Here is a 13,070-nt window from a genome sequence, read left to right as displayed (position 1 = left end):
GTCATCTAGATTTAGTCTCAAAACTTGCATCGACGTAACCCTTTACGACGAACCTTTTGTCACTTCCATAATCGAGAAACATTTCCTTATTCCACTAAGGATAATTTTGACCGCTATCCAGTGATCTACTCCTAGATCACTATTGTACTCCCTTGCCAAAATCAGTGTACGGTATACAATAGATCTGGTACACAGCATGGCATACTTTATAGAACCTATGGCCAAGGCATAGGGAATGACTTTCATTCTCTTTCTATCTTCTGCCGTGGTCGGGCTTTGAGTCTTTACTCAATTTCACACCTTGTAACACAGGCAAAAACTCTTTCTTTGACTGTTCTATTTTGAACTACTTCAAAATCTTGTTAAGGTATGTACTCATTGAAAAACTTATCAAGCGTCTTCATCTATCTCTATAGATCTTGATGCTTAATATGTAAGCAGCTTCACCGAGGTCTATCTTTGAAAAACTCCTTTCAAATACTCCTTTATGCTTGCAGAATAATTCTACATTATTTCTGATTAACAATATGTCATTCACATATACTTATCAGAAATGTTGTAGTACTCCCACTCACTTTCTTGTAAATACAGGCTTCACCGCAAGTCTGTATACAACTATATGCTTTGATCAACTTATCAAAGCGTATAATCCAACTCCGAGATGCTTGCACCAATCCATTGATGGATCGCTGGAGCTTGCATATTTTGTTAGCACCTTTAGGATGGACAAAACCTTCTAGTTGCATCATATACAACTATTCTTTAATAAATCCATTAAGGAATGCAGTTGTGTTTATCCCTTTGCCATATTTCATAAAATGCGGCAATTGCTAACATGATTCGGACAGACTTAAGCATAGATACGAGTGAGAAACTCTCATCGTAGTCAACATCTTGAACTTGTCGAAAACCTTTTGCGACAATTCTAGCTTTGTAGATAGTGACACTACTATCAGCGTCCGTCTTCCTCTTGAAGATCCATTTAATCTCAATGGCTCGCCGATCATTGGGCAAGTCAATCAAAGTCCATACTTTGTTCTCATATATGGATCTTATCTCAGATTTCATGGCCTCAAGCCATTTCGTGGAATCTGGGCTCACCATCGCTTCTTCATAGTTCGTAGGTTCGTCATGGTCTAGTAACATAACCTCCAGAATAGGATTACCGTACCACTCTGGTGCGGATCTTACTCTGGTTGACCTACGAGGTTCAGTAATAACTTGATCTGAAGTTCCATGATCATCATCATTAACTTCCTCACTAATTGGTGTAGGAGTCACAGGAACAGATTTCTGTGATGAACTACTTTCCAATAAGGGAGCAGGTACAGTTACCTCATCAAGTTCTACTTTCCTCCCACTCACTTCTTTCGAGAGAAACTCCTTCTCTAGAAAATTTCCGAATTTAGCAACAAAAGTTTTGCCTTCGGATCTGTGATAGAAGGTATACCCAACAGTCTCCTTTGGGTATCCTATGAAGACACATTTCTCCGATTTGGGTTCGAGCTTATCAGGTTGAAGTTTATTCACATAAGCATCGCAGCCCCAAACTTTAAGAAACGACAACTTTGGTTTCTTGCCAAACCACAGTTCATAAGGTGTCTCAACGGATTTTGATGGTGCCCTATTTAACGTGAATGCAGCTGTCTCTAATGCATAACCCCAAAACGATAGCGGTAAATCAGTAAGAGACATCATAGATCGCACCATATCTAGTAAAGTGCGATTACGACGTTCGGACACATCATTACGCTGTGGTGTTCCGGGTGGTGTGAGTTGCGAAACTATTCCGCATTGTTTCAAATGTAGACCAAACTCGTAACTCAAATATTCTCCTCCACGATCTGATCGTAGAAACTTTATTTTCTTGTTCGATGATTTTCAACTTCACTCTGAAATTCTTTGAACTTTTCAAATGTTTCAGACTTATGTTTCATTAAGTAGATATACCCTTATCTGCTTAAATCATCTGTGAAGGTGAGAAAATAACGATATCCGCCACGAGCCTCAACATTCATCGGACCACATACATCTGTATGTATGATTTCCAACAAATCTGTTGCTCTCTCCATAGTACCGGAGAACGGCGTTTTAGTCATCTTGCCCATGAGGCACGGTTCACAAGCATCAAGTGATTCATAATCAAGTGATTCCAAAATCCCATCAGTATGGAGTTTCTTCATGCGCTTTACACCAATATGACCTAAACGGCAGTGCCACAAATAAGTTGCACTATCATTATTAACTTTGCATCTTTTGGCTTCAATATTATGATTATGTGTATCACTTCCAACAAACCATTTTCGTTGGTGTGTATGACCATAGAAGGTTTTTATTCATGTAAACAGAACAACAATTGTTCTCTAACTTAAATGAATAACCGAATTGCAAAAAACATGATCAAATCATATTCATGCTCAACGCAAACACCAAATAACACTTATTTAGTTTCAACACTAATCTCGAAAGTATAGGGAGTGTGCGATGATGATCATATCAATCTTGGAACTACTTCCAATATACATCGTCACCTCGCCTTTTACTAGTCTCTGTTTATTCTGCAACTAACGTTTCAAGTTACTACTCTTTAGCAACTGAACCAGTATCAAATACTGAGGGGTTGCTATAAACACTAGTAAGTACACATCAATAACATGTATATCCAATATATCTTTGTTCACTTTGCCATCCTTCTTATCCACCAAATACTTGGGGTAGTTCCGCTTCCAGTGAACTGTCCCTTTGCAGTAGAAGCACTTAGTCTCAGGCTTAGGACCAGAATTAGGCTTCTTCACTTGAGCAGCAACTTGCTTGCCGTTCTTCTTGAAGTTCCCCTTCTATCCCTTTGCCCTTTTCTTGAAACTAGTGGTCTTGTTAACCATCAACACTTGATGTTTTTCTTGATTTCTACCTTCGTCGATTTCAGCAACACGAAGAGCTCGGAAATTACTTTCGTCATCCCTTGCATATTATAGTTCATCACGAAGTTCTACTAACTTGGTGATGGTGACTAGAGAATTCTGTCAATCACTATTTTATCTGGAAGATTAACTCCCACTTGATTCAAGCGATTGTAGTACCCAGACAATCTGAGCACATGCTCACTAGTTGAGCGATTCTCCTCCATCTTTTAGCTATAGAACTTGTTGGAGACTTCATATCTCTCAACTCGGGTATTTGCTTGAAATATTAACTTCAACTCCTGGAACATCTCATATGGTCCATGACGTTCAAAACGTCTTTGAAGTCCCGATTCTAAGCCGTTAAGCATGGTGCACTAAACTATCAAGTAGTCATCATATTGAGCTAGCCAAACATTCATAACGTCTGCATCTGCTCCTGCAATAGGTCTGTCACCTAGCGGTGCATCAAGGACATAATTTTTTTGTGCAGCAATGAGGATAATCCTCAGATCACGGATCCAATCCGCATCTTTGCTACTAACATCTTTCAACATAATTTTTCTCTAGGAACATATCAAAAATAAACACAGGGAAGCAACAACGCGAGCTATTGATCTACAACATAATTTGCAAAATATTATCAGGACTAAGTTCATGATAAATTTAAGTTCAATTAATCATATTACTTAAGAACTCCCACTTAGATAGACATCCCTCTAATCCTCTAAGTGATCACGTGATCCATATCAACTAAACCATGTCCGATCATCACGTGAGATGGAGTAGTTTCAATGGTGAACATCACTATGTTGATCATATCTACTATATGATTCACGCTCGACCTTTCGGTCTCCGTGTTCCAAGGCCATATCTGTTATATGCTAGGCTCGTCAAGTTTAACCTGAGTATTCCGCGTGTGCAACTGTTTTGCACCCGTTGTATTTGAACGTAGAGCCTATCACACCCGATCATCACGTGGTGTCTCAGCACAAAGAACTTTCGCAACGGTGCATACTCAGGGAGAACACTTATACTTTGATAATTTAGTGAAGGATCATCTTATAATGCTACCCTCAAACAAAGCAAGATAAGATTCATAAAGGATTAACATCACATGCAATCAATATAAGTGATATGATATGGCCATCATCATCTTGTGCTTGTGATCTCCATCTCCGAAGCACTGTCATTATCACCATCGTCACCGGCGTGACACCTTGATCTCCATCGTAGCATCGTTGTCGTCTCGCCAACTTATTGCTTTTACGACTATCGCTACCACTTAGTGATAAAGTAAAACTATTACATGGCGATTGCATCTCATACAATAAAGCGACAACCATATGGCTCCTGCCAGTTGCCGATAACTCGGTTACAAAACATGATCATCTCATACAACACATTATATCACATCATGTCTTGACCATATCACATCACAACATGCCCTGCAAAAACAAGTTAGACGTCCTCTACTTTGTTGTTGCATATTTTACGTGGCTGCTACGGGCTTAGCAAGAACCGTTCTTACCTACGCATCAAAACCACAACGATAGTTTGTCAAGTTGGTGCTGTTTTAACCTTCGCAACGACCGGGCGTAGCCACACTCGGTTCAACTAAAGTGAGAGAGACAGACACCCGCCGGTCACCTTTAAGCAACGAGTGCTCGCAACGGGGAAACCAGTCTCGCGTAAGCGTACGCGTAATGTCGGTCCGGGCCGCTTCATCTCACAATACCGCTGAACCAAAGTATGACATGCTGGTAAGCAGTATGACTTATATCGCCCACAACTCACTTGTGTTCTACTCGTGCATAGCATCAACGCATAAAACCAGGCTCGGATGCCACTGTTGGGGAACGTAGTAATTTCAAAAAAATTCCTACGCACACGCAAGATCATGGTGATGCATAGCAACGAGAGGGGAGAGTGTTGTCTACGTACCCTCGTAGACCGACAGCGGAAGCGTTATCACAACGCGGCTGATGTAGTCGTACGTCTTCACGATCCGACCGATCAAGTACCGAACGTACGGCACCTCCGAGTTCTACACAAGTTCAGCTCGATGACGTCCCTCGAACTCCGATCCAGCCGAGTGTTGAGGGAGAGTTTCGTCAGCACGACGGCGTGGTGACAATGATGATGTTTCACCGACGCAGGGCTTCGCCTAAGCTCCGCAACGGTATTATCGAGGTGTAATATGGTGGAGGGGGGCACCGCACACGGCTAAGAGATCTCAAGGATCAATTGTTGTGTCTATGGGGTGCCCCCGTATATAAAGGAGCAAGGAGGAGGCAGCCGGCCAAGGGAAGAGGCGCGCCAAAGGGGGGAGTCCTACTCCCACCGGGAGTAGGACTCCTCCTTTCCTTGTGGGAGTAGGAGAAGCGAAGGGGGAAGGAGAAAGAAGGAAGGGTGCGCCCCCCTTCCCTAGTCCAATTCGGACCAGACCATGGGGAGGGGTGCGGCCACCTTTTGAGGCCTTTCTCTCCTTTCCCGTATGGCCCATTAAGGCCCAATACGAATTGCCGTAACTCTCCCGTACTCCGAAAAATACCCGAATCACTCGGAACCTTTCCGAAGTCCGAATATAGTCGTCCAATATATCGATATTTACGTCTCGACCATTTCGAGACTCCTCGTCATATCCCCGATCTCATCCGGGACTCCGAACTCCTTAGGTACATCAAAACTCAATAAAACTGTCATCGTAACGTTAAGCGTGCGGACCCTACGGGTTCGAGAACTATATAGACATGACCGAGACACGTCTCCGGTCAATAACCAATAGCGGGACCTGGATGCCCATATTGGATCCCACATATTCTACGAAGATCTTTATCGGTCAGACCGCATAACAATATACGTTGTTCCCTTTGTCACCGGTATGTTACTTGCCCGAGATTCGATCGTCGGTATCTCGATACCTAGTTCAATCTCGTTACCGGCAAGTCTCTTTACTCGTTCCGTAACACATCATCCCGCAACTAACTCATTAGTCACAATGCTTGCAAGGCTTATAGTGATGTGCATTACCGAGTGGGCCCAGAGATACCTCTCCGACAATTGGAGTGACAAATCCTAATCTCGAAATACGCCAACCCAACAAGTACCTTTGGAGACACCTGTAGAGCACCTTTATAATCACCCATTTACGTTGTGACGTTTGGTAGCACACAAAGTGTTCCTTCGGTAAACGGGAGTTGCATAATCTCATAGTCATAGGAACATGTATAAGTCATGAAGAAAGCAATAGCAACATACTAAACGATCGAGTGCTAAGCTAACGGAATGGGTCAAGTCAATCACGTCATTCTCCTAATGAGGTGATCTCGTTAATCAAATGACAACTCATGTCTATGGCTAGGGAACATAACCATCTTTGATTAACGAGCTAGTCAAGTAGAGGCATACTAGTGACACTCTGTTTGTCTATGTATTCACACATGTATTATGTTTCCGGTTAATACATTTTCAGCATGAATAATAAACATTTATCATGATATGAGGAAATATATAATACTTTATTATTGCCTCTAGGGCATATTTCCTTCAGGAGGCGCGGACGAGCAAGGAGGGCAGCTGGAGCAACCGGACGAGGATCTCGCCGAGGTGGTCCTCGTCTTCCAGTGGCCCGCCGTCCGCGGATGGCCGGTGCGGAGGGCCATCTCGCCGCCACCGCCACTGCCCTCGTGACTCATGTGAAGGAAAATGGAAATGAGTAAAGAGGAGGCTGTGCCCTACTGGATGATACGTAAGAAGGAAGGAATACACGGGTTGGGCCTCTAGAGAAATGCTCACTCGCTAATTCTGCTGCTGTCGTAGAGGTACGCGCGTATTCTACCATGTATGTCGTGTTCTGCTGCTGTCAACAAGGAGAGTTATGTGCTTATTGCTTTGTTTTGAACACCTTGCAAACTATTGGAGACTTTCACTTTAAAGGAAATTAATGAATCTTACCTTTTATATATACTAGTCGGCAACCTGTGTGCCCGCACGGGCTTTACAAATGAAGTATCCTTATGATTCAACATGGAGAGGGAATAGTATGTCATGTGAAAAATATTTCATTCCATTAAAAAAATGTTGCTGACATTTTTGAAAAATGTTCACGCATTTCAAAAATATGATCAAGACACTTTTATAATTGTTTGTACAACGTCTTATAATTGTTTGTCAAGATGATAGAACAGCAATTGACAGCTCAACTTAGGGAAATATAAGGGGTGACAGCTCGACCATTGAACAATTTTCGCTAGCTAATGGACATATGAAGAATTTTCTCCTTTAGCAAGGGTCGGTTGTCATCGCCATATCAAACACTGAGAATCCGGTCCAAAACAAAGTACGGAGGGGTGCATAAAACCAAGACAATAGTGTCACTAACTTAACAAATAACAATTGACTGTCAGCCTCACAAGTCTAAATTTCTATGCATTCAGTGAACCACTCAGTCAACATGTTAAAATGGGGAAGAAGAGGATGTTCTATGCATGGATAATAGTAATAGCTTTAACAACAACACAATCCTGAAACAAACTAAGGTCAATTTGGCATACCATATGAGTATTCTTACATGTCAGCAACTTGGTATGTATTGTCAATTACTCCTAATATATCATCAATAGGCGGGCTCAAGAAACATGCTACATGTACTGATATCTTTACGGTAATATTGTCGATAGAAAATCTTTTACTACATAAGAAACCTGCTACATGCAATGGAGTCCCCTTCAGAGCCTTGTATGCTTAAATTTCAGGTGTAAGATTTACTAGGAAGGTGTCTTTAACTACACGTTATATTGAGCAGATTGACTAATTTTCACAATCTGTTTTATGTTTCTTTAAACGATGAAAACATCGGATTCCAGGAATGGGGAATAAACCCGCTTCCCGCCGCACGCACGCCATACCGCCACCAACCCGACCAACAGGTTGTTCCCCACAATGACTTTATATAGAGGATGTAAGCAAAGAAATGATATGATAGTGCACATTAGTCAAAATAGTTTGATGTCTTTCAGGATAAATACAATTGAGTTATAAAACACAAAAAACACAACTACTAATTATATTGATCTAATTTGCTACCAATTAGTTCAAAGCACAGTAAAGGCATTGGGCAACCATGCATGCAAAATAAGTATGTTCAGGCAACTCCTGTAATGTAAAGATAAGAAATTACCTGCAGTATAGAAGTATGCGAATGGATGGTAGGAATACTCCAAAAATCTTTGATTAAGATTCGTCCACTCCAATGACTCAAGTTGAAGTATGAAGGAGTAGGTGGCCGCACACCCACCGAAGGACACTGTTAGAAGAACTGCATCACCATCCACGGAGTACCCTACTATATTCAGCATAGCATACCAAACCATACTATGCATGTGAGCGGTCTATCGTGGCACCCATATGGCAGTGCCATATCTATTGAGCATGTGTTCCCATATTTGTAGGCTCTGGTACGAAAATACAGCGAAGCCAACACGACCATGATCACCCATGATGATCTCGGTGCTGGAACTGTAGGCCTCCTTACCACAAATAGTGTTTCGCTCTCCAAATTGAACTTGAGTGTGCCATCCAGGGGCATATTTAGCCACCGGTAAACATCATTTCGGGTGAGGGTGGAGGGGAGAAACTTGCTGACAATACATGGTTTCGCCATTATGGGAAGATCTCCCCCTCACCAGTCTCTAAGGAGTAGACCCGGGCTAGCACTGGGTGTCTCCATCTGGTGGCCACCAGAACCACGTTGAAGGTGCCCGAGTGGCAGTATCCATGCACGTGACCTCGCACGTCGGCAACAGCGCAGAGCACGGCCCCATTGTAGATAACGTACTCATCATCGATGAAATCCAAAGGAATTACCATGCCACGGAGGCCCCTCATGACAGGGTGACAGAAGGAGAAGGGTCAGATCCCGGTTGATGATGAGGACGCGGCCATGGCGGCACCTGAGCAAGGTCCAGCGACCAAGCGCGTGCCAGAAGCATAGGGAGAAGCGCTCGCGAGAGATCTAATCGGGGCGTCGAGGATGCGGAAGAAGGCCTGGTCCGTGACGAGGCGCCCCCGTTGCCCATAGAAGGCGGAGGCGCGGACAAGCAAGGAGGGCAGCGGGAGGAGGCGGACGAGGATCTCGCCGAGGTGGTCCTCGTCTCCGAGTGGCCCCGCCGTCTGCGGATGGCCGGTGCGGAGGGCCATCACGCCGCCACCGCCGCTGCCCTCGTGACTCATGTGAAGATAAACGGAAATGAGTAAAGCGGAGGCTGTGCCCTACTGGACGATACCTAAGAAGGAAGGAATACACGGGCTGGGCCTCTAGAGAAATACGTTCTAGATAAATACAATTGAGTTATAAAACAAAAAAACAACTACTAATTATATTGATATAATTTGCTACCAATTAGTTCAAAGCACAGTAAAGGCTTTGGGCAACCATGCATGCAAAATAATTAAAGATAAGAAATTACCTGCCGTATAGAAGTATGCGAACGGATGGTAGGAATACTCCAAAAATCACCACTCCAATGACTCAAGTTGAAGCATGAAGGAGTAGGTGGCCGCACGCCCACTGAAGGACACTGTTAGAAGAAGCGCATCACCATCCTCGAAGTACCCTACTATATTGAGCATAGCATACCAAAGCATACTATGCATGTGGGCGGTCTATCGTGGCACCTATATGGCAGTACCATGTCTACTGAGCATGTGTTCCCACATTTGTAGGCTCTGGTACGAAAATACAGCGAAGCCAACACGGCCATGATCACCCATGATGATCTGGATGCTGGAACTGGGAATGCCATTAAAAATAGGCCTCCTGACAACAGATAGTGTTTCGCAATCCAAATCAAACTTGAGTATGCCATCCAGGGGCATTTTTAGCCACCGGTAAACATCATTTCCGGTAAGGGTGGAGGGGAGCAACTTGCTGACAATACATGGTTTCGCCATTATGGGAAGATCTCCCCCTCACCAGTCTCTAAGGAGTAGACCCGGGCTAGCACTGGGTGTCTCCATCTTGTGGCCACCAGAACCACGTTGAAGGGGCCCGAGTGGTAGTCTCCATGCAAGTGACCTTGCACGTCGGCAACAGCGCAGAGCACGGCCCCATTGTAGATGACGTACGCGCCATCGACGAAATCTAGAGGAATTACCACGCCGCGGAGGCCCCTCGTGACAGGGGCGAACAGAAGGAGAAGGGTCAGATCCCGGTTGATGACGAGGACGCGGCATGGCGGCATCTGAGCAAGGTCCAGCGCGTGCCAGAAGCATAGGGAGAAGCGCTCGCGAGAGATCTAATCGGGGCGTCGAGGATGCGGAAGAAGGCCTGGTCCGTGACGAGGCGCCCCCGTTGCCCAGAGAAGGCGGAGGCGCGGACAATCAAGGAGGGCAGCGGGAGGAGGCGGACGAGGATCTCGCCGAGGTGGTCCTCGTCTCCCAGTGGCCCCGCCGTCTGCGGATGGCCGGTGCGGAGGGCCATCTCGCCGCCACCGCCGCTGCCCTCGTGACTCGTGTGAAGAAAAACGGAAATGAGTAAAGCAGAGGTTGTGCCCTACTGGACGATACGTAAGAAGGAAGGAATACACGGGCTAGGCCTCTAGAGAAATGCTCACTCGCTAATTCTGCTGCTGTCGTAGAGGTACACGCGTATTCTACCATGTATGTTGTGTTCTGCTGCTGTGAATAAAGAGAGTTATGTGCTTATTGCTTTGTTTTGAACACCTTGCAAACTATTGGAGACTTTCCCTTTAAAGGAAGGTAATGAATCTTACCTTTTATATATACTAGTCGGCAACCTGTGTGCCCGCACGGGCTTTACAAATTAAGTATCCTTATGATTCAACATGGAGAGGGAATAGTATGTCATGTAAAAAATGTTTCATTCCATTAAAAAAATGTTGCTGACATTTTTGAAAAATGTTCACGCATGTCGAAAGTATGATCGTGACACTTTTATAATTGTTTGTACGACATAATATAATTGTTTGTCAAGATGATAGAACAGTAATTGACACCTCAACTTAGGGAAATATAAAGGGTGACACATCAACCATTGAACAATTTTCGCTAGCTAATGGACATGTGAAGAATTTTCTCCTTTAGCAAGGGTCGGTGTTCATGGCCATATCAAACACTGAGGGGTGCATAAAACCAAGACAATAGTGTCACTAACTTAACAAATAACAATTGACTGTCAGCCTCACAAGTCTAAATTTCTATGCTTTCAGTGAACCACTCAGTCAACATGTTAAAATGGGGAAGAAGAGGATGTTCTATGCATGGATAATAGTAATAGCATTAACAACAACACAATCCTGAAACAAACTAAGGTCTATTTGGCATACCATATGAGTATTCTTACATGTCAATAACTTGGTATGTATTGTCAATAGGCGGGCTCAAGAAACCTGCTACATGTACTGATATGTTTACGGTAATATTGTCGATAGAAAATCTTTTACTACATAAGAAACCTGCTACATGCAATGGAGTCCTTTTTAGAGCCTTGTATGCTTAAATTTTACGTGAAAGATTTACTAGGAAGGTGTCTTTGACTACACGTTATATTGAGCAGATTGACAAATTTTCACAATCTCTTTTATGTTTCTTTAAACGATGAAAACATCGGATTCCAGGAATGGGGACTAATCCCGCTTCCCGCCGCACGCACGCCATACCCCCACCAACCCGACCAATAGGTTGTTCCCCACAATGACTTTATATAGAGGATGTAAGCAAAGAAATGATATGATAGTGCACATTAGTCAAAATAGTTTGATATCTTTCCAGATAAATACAATTGAGTTATAAGACAAAAAAACAACTACTAATTATATTGATCTAATTTGCTACCAATTAGCTCAAAGCACAGTAAAGGCATTTGGCAACCATGCATGCAAAATAAGTATGTTCAGGCATCTCCTGTAATGTAAAGATAAGCAATTACTTGCACTATAGAAGTATGCGAACGGATGGTAGGAATACTCCAAAAATCTTTGATTAAGATTCGTCCACTCCAATGACTCAAGTTGAAGTATGAAGGAGTAGGTGGCCGCACGCCCACCGAAGGACACTGTTAGAAGAAGCGCATCACCATCCTCAAAGTACCCTACTATATTGAGCATAGCATACCAAAGCATACTATGCATGTGAGCGGTCTATCGTGGCACCCATATGGCAGTACCATGTCAATTGAGCATGTGTTCCCACATTTGTACGCTCTCGTACGAAAATACAACGAAGCCAACACGACCATGATCACCCATGATGATCTGGATGCTGGAACTGGGAATGTCATTAAAAATAGGCCTCCTGACCACAAATAGTGTTTTGCTATCCAAATCGAACTTGAGTGTGCCATCTAGGGGCATTTTTAGCCACCGGTAAACATCATTCTGGTGAGGGTGGAGGGGAGCAACTTGCTAATAATACATGGTTTCGCTATTATGGGAAGATCTCGCCCTCATCAGTCTCTAAGGAGTTGACCTGGGCTAGCACTGGGTGTCTCCATCTGGTGACCACCAGAACAACGTTGAAGGGGCCCGAGTGGCAGTCTCCATGCACGTGACCTTGCACGTCAGCAACAGCGCAGAGCACGGCCCCATTGTAGATGACGTACTCGTCATCGATGAAATCCAGAGGAATTACCATGCCGCGGAGGCCCCTCGTGACAGGGGCGACAGAAGGAGAAGTTTGAGTACACATTATATTGAGCAGATTGACTAATTTTCACAATCTGTTTTATGTTTCTTTAAACGATGAAAACATCGGACGCCAGGAATTGGGACTAAACCCGCTTCCCGCCGCACGCACGCCATACCCCCACCAACCCGACCAACAGGTTGTTCCCCACAATCACTTTATATAGAGGATGTAAGCAAAGAAATGATATGATAGTGCACATTAGACAAAATAGTTTGATATCTTTCTAGATAAATACAATTGAGTTATAAAACAAAAAAACAACTACTAATTATATTGATCTAATTTGCTACCAATTAGTTCAAAGCACAGTAAAGGCATTGGGCAACCATGCATGCAAAATAAGTATGTTCAGGCAACTCCTGTTATGTAAAGATCAGAAATTACCTGTCGTATAGGAGTATGCGAACGGATGGTAGGAATACTCCAAAAATCTTTGATTAAGATTCGTCCACTCCAATGACT

The 13,070-nt window shown here is 43.6% G+C and overlaps 1 protein-coding gene across 1 annotated transcript; it reads right to left on the bottom strand.

Annotated features, from left to right (window-relative positions):
* Window positions 1-9,853: 9,853 nt before the first annotated feature.
* On the bottom strand, window positions 9,854-10,383 carry LOC141026715 (uncharacterized). The gene is made up of 2 exons (XM_073503558.1): window positions 10,192-10,383; window positions 9,854-10,144 (listed from the first exon to the last, which is right to left on the bottom strand). The coding sequence occupies exons 1-2, from the start codon at window positions 10,381-10,383 to the stop codon at window positions 9,854-9,856; spliced, it is 483 nt and encodes a 160-aa protein (XP_073359659.1).
* Window positions 10,384-13,070: the final 2,687 nt, after the last annotated feature.

Source organism: Aegilops tauschii, chromosome 7 (assembly GCF_002575655.3).
Source record: "Aegilops tauschii subsp. strangulata cultivar AL8/78 chromosome 7, Aet v6.0, whole genome shotgun sequence".
In the NCBI taxonomy this organism is placed as follows: domain Eukaryota; kingdom Viridiplantae; phylum Streptophyta; class Magnoliopsida; order Poales; family Poaceae; genus Aegilops; species Aegilops tauschii.
This window is presented reverse-complemented; position numbering and strand designations above follow the sequence as displayed.